The sequence below is a fragment of the Oculina patagonica genome, chromosome 10 (assembly GCF_052425735.1).
Source record: "Oculina patagonica isolate OP01 chromosome 10, crgOcupat, whole genome shotgun sequence".
Classification (NCBI taxonomy): Eukaryota; Metazoa; Cnidaria; class Anthozoa; order Scleractinia; family Oculinidae; genus Oculina; species Oculina patagonica.
The window spans coordinates 3,177,757-3,198,745 of NC_135767.1; the positions used below are offsets into that span (position 1 = coordinate 3,177,757).

A 20,989-nucleotide genomic window follows, 5' to 3' on the forward strand; every position below is an offset into this window, starting at 1 on the left:
CATTGATATCCTCAAGCAATTTTCAACAAAAATCTGTAGCTATGGTAAAAAGGGATAGATTCAAAGGGGTATTCCATATAAAATGGCTTGGAAAGTAAACATTTCTGAAAAAATGTTTAATTGGTATTGTTGGTAAAAAAAGTCTTCTACATTGTTCTGTTCATCGAAAATCGCAGTTATCTGGATGATACTTGTGCAAACTCTTGATTTGCGCACTTGACAAAAAACTCCTCCTTGAAGAGAAACTTGAACGTCATGCCCGGTGTTTAATTTTCTTGTATACGTATTAGCACAAATTTTCACATTAACTTTTTGAGGTTTCATGCACGCTATCCTAAACGGCTGGCACATGTAAGCATTTCATGGTCGGATTTGTAAACTTTTGTTAGTTAAAAAAATGTTTGACGAGTTTTGTTTTTTTGAAGGGATGGGGAATAATGGACTTAAATACAGTAGCGAAAAAATTGATACGTGAAGATAACCTATTTCTTGAAAATTGTGAAATAATTAGTATAATTTTAAGTTAATAATTAATTGATTGACACCAAATAAACTTTTGTCAACCCGAAGTGTTCGCGTATTGCAGTTAGTTTATTTTATTGCTGTGTGTATAAGTTTATCCTTAGTTAATTTTCATCCCATTTCATAAAAAAAATGCAACTTAATATCCTTCAACCCCTCACCAAACCCCTAACGCCCGAAATGTTTTTCCCCTTAACGTCAACAATATGTAAATGCTTACTAAGTAAGTATTGAGCAACGTAACTAAGTGAAGTTATTTTAGACCACTTGATTACAGTACGGAATTTAAAAAAAATGGAAGACCGGGGAAAAGAAAGAAATAAGACGATGCACTTTTCGCTGAATAACATATGGCGGCCAATATTCTTGGCACATAACCGCATCGTTTAGCCCCTTAAATCATTAATGTAACATAAATGCACCTAGTTAACAAGGCCAGGTTTTTGCATAGTGTCAACTGGTGGTTGAATTGATTGGCTTTTTAGTAGCGGAAAACAGTTGTAGCGGCCCTGGAATCGATGCGTTGGTTCGGTCCATTTTTCTTTTGGGGGACTTTTGTTTTCACTTTTCTAACTTGGCGGTTGCACCCTGTATATGGCCTTCCCATCTTATTAGGACACTTTAAAAACAATACTAAGGTTATATATTAATCACTTTCTTTGTACTGGTAGAATGCTAGTAGAATGCAAATGAAAGTGCAATAATAGGCGTGAATGATGCGGACCCATTACTCGCACTAAACGGGTGTTATCAAATTGAGTGATGGAACGGTACCTAGAGAAAGCGCGTTAATGCACATAACAAAGATGACAGCGACTATACATAGGAGCCAGTTGTGAGAAAGATAAATATATTCTGGACTGAAAAGATATACGACTTTTGTTACTGAGGTGGGAAGGCAAGTTTGTCTGTTTGCTTTGGTAATTTGTTAACACTTAACACGTGTTAAAGGTTATAAACTACTTTCTAGTTCCATATGATTAAATATGAAAATCATCCCCATGATTATCTTAGCCTTGTTTTCGTTGTCTGTTTTAGTTGTCTTTTTGCTCAGACTGGTTTCCCTCCTTCAATTCCAAGCTGTTTGTCAGGTATTCAAACTCAAGGTGGCGTTTACTCAACTGCCATACCTGTTTATATAAATTCAAGTATTACTTTGTTGTTTAGTTACAGCATGTTAAATGACTTGCTCGCCTTTTTTAAAATGTTTAAGAAAAGCTTGGCTTAGGTGCAGTAATTACTGTAATTTTGAACGTTTTATTTATTAAAATCAAGGATAAAATGTCATCTGATTCGGCTTACGGTCATCGTTGCATACTTTAGTTACTGTCGATTTTCTTGGACGATGGCTAACCGTTCCTGGGTATAAAATATAATTGTGTCACAGTCATATACTTTTCTAAATTCAGTTATCACTTGCAGTATAAATCTTTACGGATCGGAGCTGCAGTGTTCAATAACTTTTTCTTCCACACGATTAACGTGCAGGTAATGCATTTCAATATATCGCTGCCAGGAACAGCTGAGTCCGCACGTAAGTTCATTAGTTCAGATAATCCTTTAAGCTCTTGATAAAACTTTAAAAAGATAACGTTCGGTATTATTTAAGTTTGCGTTGTTTCACACAAAGACTACATGTATTGACGGCAAAAAGAAGCGTCGATCTTCACGCGTTGCTGTCTTGGTAAAGAACATTAAAAAGGACATCTGGTAAGTATAGTAAAGAAGAAAGAGGTTAACATAAGTAATATTTAATTTTAAACAATCCTTACAACTGGTTGGTTTTGAATTCAAAAGTTTTTACTGAGTCTTTGTAAATTTGCAAGATTTTAATAAAGCTCAGTTAGGGGTTTGGTTTCTGGCATTTTTTTCCTTTTTTCGCAGTGTGGACATTCCTAGATTTGCCATGAGGGTGGCACAGGCAACCTTCATTTTACTTGTAATGACTAGAGTGGCTGTAAAGACGGAACAACTGTCGTGTTCCAGTGGAAGGACTTTTATTATCACTGAAGGTAATTAGCAAGTGAAGCGGAGGGTGTGGGGCAGTGGTGGGATGGTAGGTGGGAATTAGAATGGATGGAGGGAGGGCGAGGAGAGGAGAGGGTAGAAATGAGGGAAGGAAGAGAGGAATGGTGAGTAAATGAGTGAGTGATCATCATGATTGCGTGAAAGGTCTTTGTATAACAACTGTGAAGAGCCACATTTATACTGGCGTTTCAATCAAGGCTACGATAACTTTCGATTCGCGTTGATAAAAGCTTAACTTTTAAGTGTATTTTCTATGCGTTTAGTTTTCTTTACTTTTTTTATTAGGACACATTCTCTCTGGACACGCAATCTCGACCCACCAGGTGTATTCCTTGCCAGAATGCCATGACTTGTGTTTGGAGCATCCAAGATGTTTGTCATACAATTATCAAGTTACGTCGATATCATCGACCCACTTGTGTGAGATCAATGACGCTACAGCAAAAATGTGTCCTCAAGACATGATTAAAACCACAGGATACAAGTACTACGAGGACAAGGTAATCAAGTGATGAACGATGTTAGAAAATGCTGTTAAAATAATTTACTGGCTTGACGTGAGACTAAACCTTGTAAAATCATGTAGTACATCTTTCTATATGGGGTACTATCACGTACGGGTATTTTTCTCTATGTTAACGTTTGGTTAGAGAAGTTCTAGATTAGGACTATTAACCCATTCACACCAAAGCTAAAACACGTTTAAAAGCTGTTTAGTTAAAAAGGTTTAAAAATGTTTTCTACGTTGAAGCTGCTAACTGATAATTGTCGACTTCGAATTTAGCACAATGAAAGCACCAGTTAGAGCTTACTTAAACCCTATATAAATAAAGTCTTTTAGTTTTCTGTTGTTGATTTTCATTTCGTTAAACCTGCTTTAACTAAACACGTTTAGTCTGTATGAATGCAGTAGCTTCGCTCATATACACGACTAAAATACCAATTTTAACGTCTGATCGCAGGTTAAGTTTGAAAAAGTCTCCCCGACTTTTACGATTTGAGATCAAAACCTATGAATGCGTAAATCGTAACAGGTTTAGTACGCTGTAGTATAGACCATCTTTCTAATGATGTAAATATGTCTTTTGGCTTTTTTGCTTTAGTTCAGAAGTCTCGTCAATGATAATGCCCCTTTAAATGGACAATTTAATATTGTACCCAGTACGTTTCCCTCCTAAAGAAAGATTGAAACAGATCTGGTAAAACAGGTTAATGTGAAAATGACTCGATCTTAGTCCTTCTTCGCGTGCAAATTTATATAATGTTTTCAAGTACTCACAGCCGTTTTCTTGGTTGACTCTGCAACATTGCTAAACATTTTGCGTAAAAAAACAATTTGCCTTTCTGAAATTTATACTAATGTTTTTTATTCATACTTAGGATGCATCTTGTGGTAGGCAATGTCCTCCTCGAGGTTTGTTTAAATGTTCTTTGTTTTGAATATTAGCTTCTTCGTTTGCTTTATGCTTGTTTGTTTGTCGACTCTTTGTACTGCTCTGTTATAAACAAGCAATTAAGTGCTTATGTTTGCCCTAAACATAAGTCAACCGTGGCTGTTTTCCAACTTTTCTAGTAAACTTCAACTGTTGGTGTGAATGAAACAAGTACTAGTCACATACTGCATCGATTTTTTTCTTGTTTTGTTTTGTTTTATTTGTCTTAGTTTGTCTGCTCCCTTTTGACTTGCATCGATTTTGAACGCGCAGAAAATCCACAATAGAATTTGATTATATATTTCTCTTTTAGATGCAGATGAATCGAACTTCCAACTAAACTTTCCCGAGAAATCCGTGACAAATTACGTCAGATTCGATCTGCAGCGTTGTGCCCCACCGCTGACCGCTTTTACTGTTTGCCTGTGGTTGAAAACCGCTGATCCAGCAGATGACGGCTCAGTCTTTAGCTACGCAATCCCAGACGAAGCCAACGAAATTATCGTGACTGACTACACGAATTTAAGACTATTACTTGCTGATACATACAGGTATTTACAAATGCTAGGACAATTACTTGCTTTCGGCCAATGTAGCTGTCGTATTGTCAGTGACAAAACCACCACGAGCCCCCCCAGCCCCGTAGCTTTTATTGCAAAAGCAACAGCTTTCGTCCCCCTCCCCCAACACACTCACAGCACCTCCAAACAAACTCAGCCCCAACCTTGCCCTTTCACGCCATTTCACTATCAACAAACAATAATAAATTTTAATTTACTATTAATGATTAATAAAAGCGGCGAGGGGCTACCTTCTGAAAACATAAGTTAGACGTACAGTGTGTATAGAAACGTGATTTTATAGCAGCTTAAAAGCAAAAGCAAAGACCAGGCGAAATTAAAGGAAGGCGATTCATTTTCTGTGAGGTCTTTGAGAACTAAAGCAGCAGCGTCGTGAGCTTCTAAATGATATCAGTTTTTGGCTGGTTTCAATTCCGCTTCTAATTTTGCGTATACCCCTCTAAGTCATTTTTTTCTCTTTGAAAACTCCTTCCCCTGTGGGCATCGTAGCGTCGTTTGACTACTTAATTCTTAGAACAAACAAGTCACGCACAAAAAAGTAAGTGTGGCAATGATAAGTAAGGAGATTAAATGTTCCTAGCACATGACTAAAAGGTTAAAATTATAAGAACAGTCCATGGTATTTGTAAAAGTTGCTCAGTATTAACCTTTAGCTCGTGCCATAACTGCAGCTTATCTTCTTTCTCGCAGTGAAATAGGATTGGCTGTCGATGATGGCAAGTGGCATCACATCTGCATAGCCTGGGAGAACACCGCTGGCTTGTGGGACTTTTACAAGGACGGCGCACTTTCGAGTTATGGCGATGGTTTGGAAACAGGTCACGTCATCGACAATAATGGCATTTTTATCCTTGGTCAAGATCAAGATTATTATGGGAGTGGCTTTGAAGAGGTTCAGAGCTTCTTTGGCGAAATGTATGGTGTGAACATGTGGAACAGAGTTCTGACTGCTGAGGAAATTTTGCACATGTCGGGAAACTGTTCTTATGGAGTCGGTAACTATCTGAGGTGGAGCGATTTCGTGACTGGCTTACATGGAAATGTCAGTAAAAAGTCTCCAGCTACCTGCTTGCCATGAACAGCGTATAAACATTAAACGTTTTCTTGCTTTAAGATAAAAGACAAGTAATGTTGACTTGGATCAAGGAGCTGATATTCACTTTGTACATAAAATTATTATTTGGCATTCTCGTGTTATTACATGAAGAACGAGCAATGTTTGAAACTTTTTAATTTGATAACTAACCATCATTTTTGTGTCAGTTTAATGTATAAAATCATTTTAAAAAACACAATGCTCACCCTTAAATTTAAGTTATTCGGGTTCGTATTTCATGAAATAAGATATTATTTCACTTAATGTGTGAGTGGTAATCGTTAATTCATTTGTTAGCTATGCAAATACGTACGTAAATTATTCATTTGCGAAAAGGATCGATTGCGGAAACAAATTCAGTCCTTTAAACAAAATTCCACGCGCACATTAATCATTTATACAGCCTTGAAATAATGGGGCTATGTCACGCAATTTTAGGCAATTTCGGCACTGACCAACTGGTCACAGAATTAACTGAAATATCAAAATAAGGGCTTAAAACTGTAGAAGAACTCAAAAGAAACACAGAAAGGCCAATAAAGGGCATGGTTGGGCAAAATTCAAGAAGAATGAAACGGATTGCGTTCGGGTAAACTTGAAAAACGTCGGCCCGACTTTTTTCAAGTGTCAATTACAATGTTCGAAAATCATCCTTGTTTGTTTTTTTAAGCGTATGTTAACACGCTTGGTCAGATTTCAGCAGTCGGCTTTTGGCTGGATTTATATGCAATTTTGTTTTATTAGCACAAAAATATTATAGTACATGAAATAAAAGGTGGATCCATTCCATTTTAATTCTTATAGTGTCCTTTTCTTTACTAAGATTTAAGCGCTTGTGCGTTGTTTAGGGGTTTTAGGGAAAAGGGAAAACTCACAAAATTATTTTAGGGATAAGGGATAAATGTTTAAATAATTATAGGGATAAGTTATAACAGCTATATTTTTGGGATAATAAAAATCAAGTTAATAGTGATAAAAGCTTTGGTAATTTTAGGGATGTGGAATAACTGCACTCAAAATTATTGGGATAAGGGATGACGTACACCCTCCTTACAGGATATAGACTTCCCGGGCAGTACAAAGAATGGAGCCTAGCGCACCCAGGACAACGAAATAATAATTAATCAATAATTAAAGGGCGCAGTCTTTGAACCAAATCAAACCATGATATATAATTTAGTCGTTAGCTGCAAGGCAAAACGACTTGATCGGCGAACCGAACAATTTACGTTGTAGACTACTGTAAAGTTGTTCAAGAGAGAAGATGTGAAGGCAACTCTCCTTTTCTTGCGATTGATATCTTACTTAGTTGTGCTGCGCAAAAAAATATTCCATGGCAGATATGGAAAGCTTCTCACTAACTCTAACAACCAACTGGTGTTTCCTACAGGCAAACACTGCCAAAAATGAAACTTTTCAATGTATCCATCATACAAACCAAATAAAAAAAAAACAATCGAGCAAATTCCTATCTAAAAAAAATTTGGACAGAAAACCTATGCTACAAGCTGGTAGTCAAATTTGCAAGGCATTTTAGTTTTAAGAACATCAAATTTCCAAGGGGCAACTATCAGACCGATAGTTCCGAGACAGAAACACTCTATTGTCTTTATTGTTCACCACTAAATTTTCTTCCGCGCGCACATACAAGAACGAGCATCGTGAATTATTTTTACTTTTCAGGATAAAAAACTCAATTGAAAGCCGAAATTTAACAAACGAAACAAAACCAAACAAGAAACCCACGAAATGCAGTGAATTTGGTTGGGTTTTTTTGTCTGCAGGCACGCTTGTTTACAAAAAAAAGTCACGGGCGGGCACTATCGATCCGGGCATTTTTCTCGGGAGGGCACTATGGGCTGATAGTGCCCTCCGGCGGACGGGCACTATCGCGTCACGTGTTCAATTTAAACCAATCAGAATCGGAGAAAATTTAGTGGTGAACTATAATCGCTGATAGTGAATCTAACCGTCTCGGTCAACTTAAATTTCTAATTTTCAGATTTCGTTCGGCCTAATTTTTTTTGGGTCTGCTGGACAAAAATCGTTTTTTTTTTTTATTTTCTGGACTGTAAAACGTAAAACGTTTCGAGTGAAAAAAAGAAATATTCAAATTTATATTTGGCTTTCTAGTTGTAATGTCAAAGAGGAGATCTTCAATGTCAGATGCACGAATCGAAACCATATCTTACAATATAATCCACCTTTTACAATCCATGCTTTACAAATCCACCTTTGATAAATCCATGTTTTACAAACCCACCTTCTACAAATCAATGATTTTAAAATCCATCTTTTACAAAACCCTGTTTTACAAATCCACGATTTACAAATCCACGATTTATCAATCCAGCCTTTACAAAGCAATATTTGGCAAATCCATGATCTACAAATCCACCTTTTTCAAATCCACCTTTTACAAATCCCTGTTTTACATATTAGTTTGTGGTTTAAATCACATGGGCATGTACCTGGCTTTATGGCTTTTATTTATTCATAGCTAATTAATACGATTGTTTTAATTAAGCGGTTTATAAATGCCCTGTTTACTTGGCTTGTCACTTGTAGTGTAAAATGTCGGATATCGCGAGTAGCTCTGACGGGAAATTTTGGCTGACGAAAATCTTAGAAACGTGTGTGGATTAGCATCGGATACGCATAATTTGCAGCATCGCATTGTTTTTAAAGAAAAGTGCTGCTTCAATTTATCCCTCTCCCACCCCTTAACCCGAAGTTTATACTTGTTGACATGTTGAGTTTTGTTAAGGAAAGTCATGGATTTTGTTCCTTGCATTTTCCCCCAGGGTTTACAGTCTTAGTTTTACAATGAGGGCAACACGGGCAACTATTACAATTTTACTGGTGTTAAACATAGTTACTGTCAACACAAGACAACTGACGTGTTCTAATGGAATGACTTTTCTTGCCACTGAAGGTATTCTAGAGTAAAGCTATACTGTGAGGTAGTAAGGGAGCCAGTAAGGGAGGGGGGGGGGGGGACGTTGAGAGGAAAGGGGTGGTTTGGAGCCGAGGTCCATCCCTTTACCCTAGCTTTCAAGAGAAAATAAGGGATGTTGGGAACACTAGGTCAACACTCAAAAAGCTTGTAAATCCAAAATCACTCGTCTAACTGTTCGTGATTTACAAGCCTTTCTCGCGTTTGCCCAACATCCCGCGTGGTTTTACTACGGCAGTAAAGTCCTAGAAAGAGCGGTCTATTGCTTAAATAAAAGTACGGCTTTGAGCGCGCGCTTTGTTACAAGGTGTTTTCTTATATCATATTGACGCTCAGGCCTATTTCTCTCCTTGGGGTAAAGGCTTTGAGTCACATATTGTCGCTTCCATCAGAACTAAATTTTTGCTTTATGAATCATTTTATTCCCGTCCTCGTTTTCCCTAACTTATAGTTTTTCCTTTTTCTATTAGGGTATGCCCTTTCTGGACACACAATCTCGACCCACCAGGTGTTTCTCTTCCCAGAATGCCATGAGTTGTGTTTGGAGCATCCAAGATGTTTATCATACAATTATCAAGCCTCGACGACTTCATCGACTCATGTTTGTGAGATCAATGACGCTACTGCAAGACGTTGTCCTCAACACATGATTCAAAAAACAGGATTTAAGTACTACGAAAGCAACGGTTTGTATAGGCACGCAACAATTTTGTTTTAGGAGGTATATTTAATAAATTCAGATGTGTTATGATTGAGAAGTTGGCTTACACTGTTGCTGTGTTGCGTTCGACTTTGTTATTTTCCAATTGTCGCCTGTGCGGCACTCGAAGCTCGATATATTCTACAAAAATGCTAAAATCGACACAAAATTTCCACCAGCATAATCTCCAATAATTCCTCTTCCTTTCGTTGTTCCTCGGGTTCAGAGTGATGTATCGAAGTGTAGAAAAATCCTTTAAAAAGTGATCATTGCTGTTCTTGGTATGCTTAATACTTTTAATTTCTTGGTACGCTGGGTATGTTGAACCATTTACTGCGTCTCCTATCGTTAGCTGGCCTGCCTTTGCTAGACCTTTTAAAACTAAATCGAGGACGCATATTTAAACCACTGTATGGTGATGTTGGTATCCTCAATAAAAATTACTCTCAATCAAAGTGGTCTTCACATAACCTGCCATAAAAGGGAAGGTCTAAAACGCAAATCGTTTAATATTTCCTTCTCTCTTTGTTAATCTTGCAGATGTGGAGAAACCAGACTTCCAAGTTACCTTTCCACGCAAATCCGCAGCAGATTACGTCAGAGTTGATCTGAAGCGTTGTGCACCACCGCTGAACGCTTTCACTTTTTGCCTGTGGTTAAAAACGGCTGACCCAGATCGCCTCCGTACCATCTTTAGCTACTCAGTTCCAAACGAAGAAAACGAAATTATACTGATTGACTACGCGGTATTGCGTCTCTTTATTGCCGATGAAAACAGGTAAATATCATCAATTGGCTTCAGAAGTATTTGCAAAGGGATTTCAGGTTAAATAAAAAAACCAAATAGGCTAACCTAAAGAATTGCAAGGCTGATCAATGAACGACGTGAAACGTTTTCGCGGTTGAATTATATAATACGGCCCGATATCAATATCAATTAGAACTCAGCTCTAGAGTTAATGTTTCTTAAATTGAAATGCAGCAAATTAAATATTGAGTTTCTTTCTTATAATTTGGGGATAGAAATCAAACTTTTTTTGAAGACGCGCGGAAATAACTTGAAAACGTTGGCTAACGTTTTCAAATTGCAATCCATTTCCATCCGAGCCATCCGCAGCCAAACGCGCTTTTAAACAGTTTGCCCTAGAATAGCAATTGTTAATAAAGATGGACCATTATTTTTAGGTTTCCTACGACGCAAATATAAATTTGGGCTGTTCAAAAATCTGTTAAAACCCGTGACATACTCCCTTTAACAATAGTCAACTCAAAAAAACAAAAAAAAAACAATAGTCAACTCCTCTTTCTTGTAGAATCCTGAATAAGGCTGTCAATAATGGTAAATGGCGACATGTCTGCACAACCTGGGAGAACACTGCTGGCTCTTATAACTTGTACATTGACGGCGCACTTTTGGTGAATGGCGATAATTTGGCGACTGGTCATGTGATCGACAATAATGGCATTTTTATCCTTGGTCAAGATCAAGATAGTTATGGAGGTGGATTTGAGCAGTCTCAGAGCTTCATTGGCGAAATGTATGGCGTGAACATGTGGAACAGAGTTCTGACTGCTGAGGAAATTTTGCACATGTCAGGAAACTGTTCTTACGGTGTCGGCAACTATCTGAGGTGGAGTGATTTCGTGACTGGCTTACATGGAAATGTGTACAAAACGTCACCAGCTACCTGCTTGCCATAAAATTGGCAAGCGCATTGTTCACATTTTCTGTCTCTTACTTAAGATAAAAGAAAAATGATGTTGACTCTTTTAACGAGTAAACTGGTATTCACTAATGTATATTTAAATTATTATTGGGCACCTCTATCTAGAAACCGTCATGGACACTTAAAAGTATATTTATTGGTGGATAATATTCCAAAACTCCGTCAGTTGAACCAAAACGAAGCAAAGCTAGTCAGTGGCTGACGGATACCAAACTTGCTTACGAAAAACAATCCGCTATAATGGATTACTTCTCTGCTAAATTGTCTTGGCACCAAAGAGGTCGTTTTCTACAATAAATTATAAGAGTTTGTAGAAGCTTTCGACGTTTTCTCCAACAACCGAATGCGGTGTTTTTATTGTTTTAGTCTGCAAAGTCAGTTTGCAAAGTGTAGAGTTAATAATAGGTTTTTACACTAGACGTGAACGTTTCCCTTAACAAGCAATAACATTTCGACATGTTACAGTTTGCAACATGTATGTACTGCTCACTTTTCCAAAGCAGTAAACTATCGAATGCAATGGGCAACAAGTCAATGTTCTAATATAGTTATTTTTGTCCTAGTTTGAAGGTTTTGCTAAAGTAAGCGACTTTAAACACTTAAAATTTAACTACTTTTTAAAACACGAAACAACTTTTTAAAGACATGTTTCTGCATGACTCGTGCCATCTTCAGTTTGTTGAGAATTCACAATAAACTGAATATGGCACGAGTCATGCCGAAACATGTCTTTTAAAAGTTGTTTCGTGTTTTTAAAATGAGTTATTTTACTAGTGCTAACAATAAAATATGGAAATATCTGGTAATTATTTATCTATTTCCACTTGAATTTATGACAGATAATTCTTAAGGGTAATTAAATATCACGTGATCCGAAATAGGACAACAAACAAACGAAGCTAAAGAGGTCCCAGATTCCGATAAAGAACTGCCTTTTACAATTGCGTACACATGCATTTGGGAGTGTTTTCTGTATTCTAAAACGCTGGTGTGAGTAGAACAACATGTAACAATGATTCCATTTGAATAGAGCGTGTTTTTATATTGATTGATTGTAGATTGATTGATTGATTGATTGATTGATTGATTCGTTGATTGATCCTTCTTTTTCCAATATGTTTTGGCCTTTCACTGTTTTTGACAATCTATAGCAGAAAGGCATAGTTAATCTCTTAGTACTTAGAACATTCTCAAGCCTACATGTAATAATTTTTCTCGTGGTTTAATTTGTATTGTTTCGGTAGCATTAAAAGTAGCCAGTTAAAAAAAAAACTGCCTGCTTCTGTAAAAGTGTGCCGGTGGCTTCTGAATTTGTCAAGATGTATCGTCATAGTTTCGCTTAAGGCTTGTTTTTACTTAATAAAACACAATAAAACAACGAAAACAATAACCTTCCCTGGAACCATACGTATCAAGTTTTTCTCGGGGCTTTGATTCAAGATCACCTGGAGGTCTTAAAAGAGACTTCGCCGAGAAGTACAAAGAATTAAGCCTATCGCACTAGGACAGCAAAATAATATGGTCAATAATTCAAGGGCACAACCTTTGAACCAAAATAAACCATGATATATAATTTAGTTGTAAGCTGCAAGGCTAAACGACTTGATCTGCCAACCGAACAATTTACGTTGTAGACTACTGGAAAGCTGTCCAATAGAGAAGATTTGAAGGTAGCTCTATCTCCTTTTCATGCGATTGATATCTTACTAAGTTTTCCTGCGCAGAAAATTTATTCCATGGCAGATATTGGCAGCTTCTTGAAGGACCATCTACCAGCTGGTGTTTCCTTTAGGCAGCGACTGTCTAGACTGAGATCTGTTTCATACATGTATCCATCACACAAACCAAATAAGTAAAAAACCGTGAAAAGAATTCTGATCTAAGAAACACTTGGGCCAGAAAACCTGTACTACAAGCTAGCTTGCTAATCATGTATACAAGTCATTTTTAAGTTTGGTACTCGTACTGTTGTTCACTACATTCTATATTGTTGTGACTGTACGACTAAAACGTTCAAGAGGGCTAGATAATAGCATGATTTGGCGGCCAAACTCAATAATCGATTTTGTTATATTCTTAAGATCAGCCGTTGATATCAGTTTTAAAAAGCGAGGTACTTTTTTTCCACTTTAAACGCTTTTAATCTGAAAAAAACCCCGGAATTTCGGCTACGCGATTGCAAATACAGAATTTTGGTAGCTTTGATTTTCGATAGCGTGTCCGGTCCCGTTAGGTGCACGGGAGAATGACCGTCTGATCGTCGGAAGGATGATCGTCATGTGCCATAACTACAAACTTCTTCAAACGTCGCATATGGAACCCTCTCTGCTGTTGGTGAAAAAATTGGCAACTTTTTTTCAAGTTTGTCATTCGTAATCCGTCTTTCTCTTGGTCAAGTCGAAACCATCCTTGTTTATTTTTGGATTTTTATGATTTTTATTTCTCCGTTGCTGTTTTTCTTCGTTGTAAAATTATTATTGTGAGGTTTTCCTCAATTTTAAAGAAATCAGAAAAATGACTTAAAATTCTGTGACTTAGCTTCTTTAATTATATTTAATTCAAAATCAGCTTGGGTTATTTTTCGAGCGGTTTTTTAGGCGCTGCTGAAATAACCGAATTTTAACGAAAACATCAAAAACAAACAATAGACTGTAATTTCGACACCATGGGAGTTTGTTAAAATAAAAACCGTTTAAAGGCGTTGTATTAGCGAATTCCCGATCTTAACGGCAGAGTAACTTGATTATTTAAATGTAGTTTATACATCACAGTCCTAATAAGTTAGTATTGGTTTTTATTGACGTTTGAGGTATATAGTAACCTATTGTGGAACCATACGTATTTTTCTTTAGAACTTCAAGATCGACCGAAGGCCTTAACAGAGGCTAAACCGGAACTGAGTACCACTGAAGAAAAAAGCTTTGGCACTTATTGGGCAACGAAATAACATAGTCAATAATTCATGGGCACAGTCTTTAACCTAAAAAAAGAAACCATCATTTGTTAATTCAATTGTTAGCTGGAGGTCAATTTAACCGACTCGGTTTAAATTTATGTTTCTAATATTTTCGGCCTTGCGTTCGGCCATATTTTATATATTTTTTTTTTTTCGGCCATATTTTTTTGGATTTAAAGCATTTCGAGTGGAAAAACTACATTATATTTACTTTACATTGTAAAGCTATTTATGGACACAAAATATAGAAAAATAGATTTTTTGACTTCTGCCGCGAAATGTTTTAAGTTTTGTCAAGGTAAGTCACGGATTTTGTTATTTGCATTTTTTGCAGGTGCGTACATTCTACGATTTACGATGAGGGCAGCTATTGAGATTTTACTGTTAATGATCATTGTGACTGTCGACACAAAACAACTGTCGTGTTCAAATAATGGAAGGACTTTTATTGCCACTGAAGGTATTCTAGAATAAAGTTATCAAGCGGGCTAAGGGAGTCAGAAAGGGAGGGAGGCGAGGACAGGTTTTCATTAGGATCGGGGTAGAAGCTCTGCCTCTAGGTCCTCTGGGTCCTCTAGGTGCCTTTTTTAAACCATTCTTGACAAACAAAATAACCCTTCCATACACCATCGATACAAAATGACACCCCATTCAGATACCTAGGAAGGGACGATATGGTATTTCTTTACTAAACGTTTAATATGGTTAAAAAAACCCTTACAATTATAGTTACTTGATAAATCAATCGTTTGGTGCGTCTCTTCGAGAAATTTTAAAACGCACTTTTAAAAACCTACGTAACAGTTTTTCCTACCCGTTTTTATACTCCAACTTGTAAAATCCCTACACTTATACCCTTTCATACTCCCCTTGCCTAAAAAACACTTCTTTCTGGCGGAACTACGCCTGGCGGAGGGGTGGGGGGGGGGGAGGGGGTGGATCTTAAGGGATAGTGGGAGATCTAATAATCACAATTAAGTGAACGAAATTAATATCAATATTATATATTATATATTGCCCTCCGGCCTATTGCTCTCCTCGGGGTAAAGGCGTTTACTCGCTTATTGCCGTTCCTATCAGAACCACATTTGCTTACTCATGAATCATTATATTCAATGTACATTTTTTAAACTTGACTTTTCCTTTCCCTATTAGGGCACGCCCTTTCTGGACACACAATCTCGACCCACCAGGTGTTTCTCTTCCCAGAATGCCATGAGTTGTGTTTGGAGCATCCAAGATGTTTATCGTACAATTATCAAGTCTCGTCGACTTCATCGAGTCACGTGTGTGAGATCAATGATGCTACAGCAAGACGTTGTCCTCAACACATAATTCAAAAAACAGGTTATAAGTACTACGAGAGCAAGGGTATGTAAGGAATAAATTCGAACGATATATGATTGAACATTGACATACAAAGTTGTTGCGTTCTTTGTGGCTTGCCATGGGGCGGGGGGGGGGGTTGGAGAAAGGAGAAAGTCGGCACTTTTGTATGACGACATAGCGGTACAGGGAAACGGTGCAAGCCTGTGTCAATCAATCCGTTGCTAAAAAAGTTTTTTTTTTCTCAGAAATATTTAAACATCAATGACTGCATGCGTGTGAAACGCGAATAGTGGCGGTTTTTGCGTTTGACGTCTCACGTCGCTGAGATGTATTTTTGCATTTTCAGCCAGATTTCTCACCTGATGTTTCACGTTACTGAGAATGTTTTGGCGGCGTGGAATGGCAAACGAAAACGGTTGAAATTTAACGAGCAAAATATGGTAAATCAAGTAAAGGGGCCAGGGGTTCTTTTTAAACCTTCATTTACACGACCTACGATAAAAGGAAAGGTGTAAAACGCAAATCGTTTCATATTTGCTTCTCTTGGTTAATCTTGCAGAAGTATCAAACTTCCAAGTTACCTTTCCACGCAAATCCGTCGAAGATTACCTCAGAGTTGATTTGAACCGTTGTGCACCACCGCTGAACGCTTTCACTCTCTGCCTGTGGTTAAAAACTGCGGATACAGATCCGGAGCGTACCGTTTTCAGCTACTCAGTCCCAAACCAAAGCAACGAAATTTTACTGATAGACTACTCGCTATTGACTCTTTTTATTGACAGTAAGAAAAGGTAAAAAACATAATTTGGCTTATAGAGAACTTTTAATTTTTAGTTGGGGTAGAATGAAAAACAAATCGACGAATCTCAAAAACTACAAAGCTCATCAAAAGGCGTGAAAGGTTTCTCGCGGTTAAATTATTTAATACGGTGCAATACCAATATCAATTACAACTCAAATAAAAGTCCAAACTGAGCTGTGCTTAACTCTTATCACTAAACTGAGTGCTTATAACCCTAATGACTCAAATAAGTGCTTAACCCTAATAAGCATGTACTGTGCCCCTAAGCTCAAACAAAAGCTAACCGCAATCAAACTAGGGTGAAGCTAACCATTCGCAATGTGATTCTGCAGTCTGTAATATTTCCGCCTTTGGCATTCTACATTCTACAATGTGCAAATGTCAGACACTGTTTGTACAGCACTGGTGTAAAATTAATTAAGTTATGAAAAAGAAAAAAGGAGAACACATCGTGACAATAATTTTACTACTTAGATCAATGTACACATCGTGACAATAATTTTACTACTTAGATTAATGTGCAGTGACGTTTTGTTTTGTTACTCAAGAGTGAACTATGAAGTTAAAAATAAAATATAAGACAATAATAATTAAAAAATAATAATAAAAGTACTTTGCAGAGCCTCAGTCTTGGTAAAGAAACATTACCACAGATGTTAATCCAACGTTTGATAGCCATAGTCATTTGGAAAAATTGAAACCAGTACAAAAAATTGAAACCAGTCAACTTTAATGATGACGATGATGATAATGATGGAAGATTTGTGCAGGATAACCCTTCGCTGCAATAGTACTGAGATTAACTGGGTGTGTAAAGGCAATCATGCATGTAGTTGTACTAAGTTAAAAATCTTTTAAAACGACAATACTATTGTCGGCGGATCCAGGGGGGGGCTGGGCGGATTTAGCCCCCCCCCCCCCCAGAATTTCCGAAAAAATAAAGACTTACTAAGAGAAGGGTCTTTTAAGCCCCCCCCCACTTCAAGTCACTAGTCAGCCCCCCCCCCCCCCCCTCACTTGGAAAATTGCTCCGCCGTCCCTGAATAGAAATTACGAGTAAAAATTTTCCAACGCTTTCTTAAATATAACTCTAGAATTAATGTTTCTTAAACTTACAGGAAGTGAATTAAAAATCGAGGCATGAATCTAAAAAACTAATAAACTACAGCGCGCGAAATAAAGTTTGACTTTGGACAGGTTTGCTGTTTCCCGTTGCTTTTAGTGTTTGTGGCGTTATTATTTAATCGTTCAAAGTAATTTTTAAAAGGAAAAACAAACAGTTCCATGAAGACAGTCGAATAGTTAAGTTTTTTCTTCTTTAAAAATCGAAGTTCACAGCTTCGCGGACTACATTTCGTGGAAATGCATGATTACGAGGTTTCGGTTATTCCAGAAACCCATAAGGGTTGAAACGTGTAACGCGCGCGCACAGCGTTTGAATATTCATTTTGCTAAGTACCATATTTGGAAACACGAAGGATTTGTACGCGAATGCTTTTACACGTAATGACACACGCAACATAATTTTTGGTTTTGCGGTAAGTTGCTTGAATTTCGACCTAAACGCCGTAAATTTCTTACAGAAACTGAAGAAATTCATTAAGTATATCGAAGCGAAGTTTTCCAGACTACTTCATGAAGATGAAACAGGAAAATTTAACCAAATTTAACTGTATTCAACCAAGCTTGTTCAAAAACAAGATTACGCCATCGAGCGCGAGCTAGCGCGCGCTGTGAATTTAATCCAAATATAGTAATTTTGATTGGTTAAATGTATGTCGTGATTTTCCAAATATGGTACTTAGTGTAAACGAATGTGCAAACGCTTTGTACAATGCGAATCATAGGGAGTTACACGTTTCAACCCTTATGGGTTTCTGGTTATTCTCAATGCAGCGGATCATGTCTTTACGGGACAGTGGCCATCCAAGGCTATTGTCAACTTGAATCCGTTACCTTATGCAGTGAACTGTAATTTTTAATAACAAAAGTCAACTCCTCTTTCTTGTAGAATCCTGAATAGGGCTGTTAATAATGGTGAATGGAGACATGTCTGCACAACCTGGGAGAACACCGCTGGGTCCTATAACTTGTACATTGACGGCGCACTTTTGGCGAATGGCGATAATTTAAAGACTGGTCATGTGATCGAGAATAATGGCATTTTTATCCTTAGCTTGGTCAAGATCAAGATAGTTATGGAGGTGATTTTGCCCAGTATCAAAGCTTCATTGGCCAAATGTATGGCGTGAACATGTGGGACAGAGTTCTGACGGCCGACGAAATTTCACACATGTCGGAAGACTCTTCTTATGGGGTCGGCAACTATCTGAGGTGGAGTGATTTCGTGACTGGCTTACATGGAAATGTGTACAAAACATCTCCAGCTACCTCTTTGCCATGAAATGCGCATGAGCACTAATTTTGTTCACATGTTCAGTTTCTTACTTAAGATAAAAGACTAATGTCACTGACTCTGAATCGAGTGAACTGATAATTATTCACTTTGGACATTAATGCATAAAATTATCATGGGCATTCGCCTTGTTCGATGAAAGACGAGTAATGTTTTTAACTTTTCTCTTTGACAACAAGTATATTCCCTTTTGTTCTCAGTTTGACGTAAAAATTATTTTATAAAGACACGATGCTCACCCTGAAAGTAATTCGAGTTTTATAGCTCACGAAGCTATGATTCCACTTAATGCAAGAGTGGTGAGTTTGTTCGTTTTGTTAGCTGACAATTACGTAAAATTATCTTTGCGAATATGCTCGCATTGCTATGGGAACGTTTATTTTAGAGAATGATCGAAATCGTAAGTGTAAACAAGAAAAGTTTAATTAAAGTACCCAGCTTTCGCGATTACTATTTTTTGGCCCGTGTATGTGAGTCCTTTTTAACAATAGCTCCTCATTAATCTTTTATTCGGCCACCTTGTTATACCACCTAGTTGCACGCAGCGCCAGACTTTGATGGCCTTCTTGTGGCTGGATTAATGTGGATGTTGTTGTCTTATTGGCACAAAAAATTTATTGTAGATGACTTGTATATTTTCATGCCGTACTTCCAAGGTGCTTTTTTGAATATATTTACAAGGCTCTATGGATCACTTTCTTTGTACTGATATACCGTAATACAAAAGGCAGCACAACTAGCTAGCAAAAAGGTAATTTAATAGTACCGGTGTTACTTTAAATAATACGATTAAAATGTGTGTTTTTCAAGTTCAGTTACAGAAGCACCTGCATGTCAGAAGTTTCCCCTGAAACCTAATTCGTTGTAAATATATTCTTTGCACTTAACGTGCTAAATGTAATTAAAATTTGATAATATAATTAGATCAGTCGTGTTTTTTTATTTATTGGACTGAAAAGATGAACAAAGTCTTTTAGGATAATCATAAAGGCGGTAAGTCCACCTCTCTATTGGGTAACATGTTACATGCAAAAAGGGCTGAACGAAGTGTAGATTACTTTTCAGCGCCAAGTATAGGAGTAAAACATCACCCCCTCTGCATGTAGCACTCCGTGAAACCACAATCCACGCCACAATCTAGGACCGTTGCCGTTTTATACAAAACAGGGGGAAAATCTGCAATTACCCCCCTGTCCCATTATAAGTTGTGACCGAAATCAATGCCTCCGTGCCCGCACCGGTGGGGGAAGGAGGAGGAGAAACGGTGTCCGAATGGAAACGAGTGCCCAAGAAATTACGGCATGGATCGTTGCGTTATTTTCATTTTCTGTGCTTTGTTAATACGGTCTCTTTTTGTGAAATAATGCGATGCTGGCTTTCCAAACCCACTTTGTGGTTTGGGTGTAAAACATTTAATCAACTGGCTCAACCTTATATAAGACCTTTAATTTATTATTTCAATGCTTAGCTCATGAAGCTGCCACTAACCACTGACACAAAGCTACATAAAATCAAAATGGCCGCCATATTGGAAACTAAGGTCTATTAGGCACACAGCATGCCCCATTTGGGCTGTTTTCTGTTTTCTGAGCCGCTGGTTTTGAAAGCGTATTAGCTCGTTTTAACAACACGCCACAGTGTTAAACACGCTGACTATTGATGCAACTTCGCTGGTGTCTTTTAGACAGAGTATGTTTAATTTCCCTTTATTGTATCCGCCTCAGTTGCAACACGTATCGGCCTTGTATTTATTTTTGACGATCCACAACAGAAAGGCATATAATTCTGTATTAGTATTTCGAAAATTTTCAAGCCTAAAAAAGACTTTTGTTATTAATAATTTTTCTTGCAAATGCCGAGGGGAGGTAGGTAAAAGTAAAGTCTGCGTTTGAGCCTAGAGACCCTTAAGCTTCAGACCTGCGCTTAGGGTTTTTCCTGATTCCTCAGATGGGATGCTAGTCCCGGCATCGCAGGATTACCCTCCAGCATTAAATTTGCCGGTTCCTATTTATACACTCGGTGATCAGATGAGAGGCACCGTGAGAATAATATGTCTTGCCCAAGAGCACAACACAATGAAACCAGATGCCCCCAGCCGAGGCTTGAACCCGAACCGCTCGATCCGGAGTCCTGACCATTGCACTAAACCATCCCATAAGGTGATACCTTAGTATTGCATTACGCATCCTTACTGCGCAAAATTTTGTCGCGTTTTTAGCGCGCCCACATTATTTTATTCTATGTGGTTTGGCTCGCAAGAGAGATAAATCGTCGTTTTTTCGTAAAGGAGTACAGTGACCTATCAGTTTTTTCTCTTTTTTTTTGTGTAGCTAGCGATCAAATTCTTTCTATAAAATGAATACAGATAAATTTCTATGGCATAAAAATAAATTATCATCCAAAACGTGTACTTTGCCAGTACTGGTAAAAATATAATTCGGCT

The 20,989-nt window shown here is 37.6% G+C and overlaps 2 protein-coding genes and 1 pseudogene across 3 annotated transcripts; all 3 read left to right on the forward strand.

Annotated features, from left to right (window-relative positions):
- The first annotated feature begins 1,867 nt into the window (after nt 1-1,867).
- Nucleotides 1,868-5,642, forward strand: LOC144628820 (neuronal pentraxin-2-like). Its single transcript, XM_078486934.1, has 7 exons — nt 1,868-1,885; nt 2,153-2,232; nt 2,407-2,534; nt 2,836-3,050; nt 3,931-3,964; nt 4,297-4,534; nt 5,255-5,642. Exons 1-7 carry the CDS (start codon nt 1,868-1,870, stop codon nt 5,640-5,642), a joined length of 1,101 nt encoding a protein of 366 aa, XP_078343060.1.
- A 2,826-nt stretch (nt 5,643-8,468) lies between these two features.
- On the forward strand, nt 8,469-11,609 carry LOC144628648 (C-reactive protein-like; annotated as a pseudogene). The gene is made up of 4 exons (XR_013566275.1): nt 8,469-8,595; nt 9,087-9,296; nt 9,800-10,094; nt 10,630-11,609. The product of XR_013566275.1 is annotated as a C-reactive protein-like (transcript).
- A 1,001-nt stretch (nt 11,610-12,610) lies between these two features.
- Nucleotides 12,611-18,747, forward strand: LOC144628629 (neuronal pentraxin-1-like). Its single transcript, XM_078486771.1, is given in 6 exon segments — nt 12,611-12,713; nt 14,334-14,459; nt 15,155-15,370; nt 15,888-16,119; nt 18,142-18,301; nt 18,304-18,747. Coding segments are annotated over 5 exon segments (942 nt in total). The 5' UTR covers nt 12,611-12,713; nt 14,334-14,356; the 3' UTR covers nt 18,535-18,747.
- Nucleotides 18,748-20,989: the final 2,242 nt, after the last annotated feature.

Excerpts from the sequence above, each read along its gene's own strand:
- LOC144628820 (XM_078486934.1), top strand. Across the intron at positions 2,535-2,835 it reads GACTTTTATTATCACTGAAG|GACACATTCTCTCTGGACAC; the intron begins GTAATTAGCAAG and ends TTTTTTTATTAG. Across the intron at positions 3,965-4,296 it reads TAGGCAATGTCCTCCTCGAG|ATGCAGATGAATCGAACTTC; the intron begins GTTTGTTTAAAT and ends TTTCTCTTTTAG.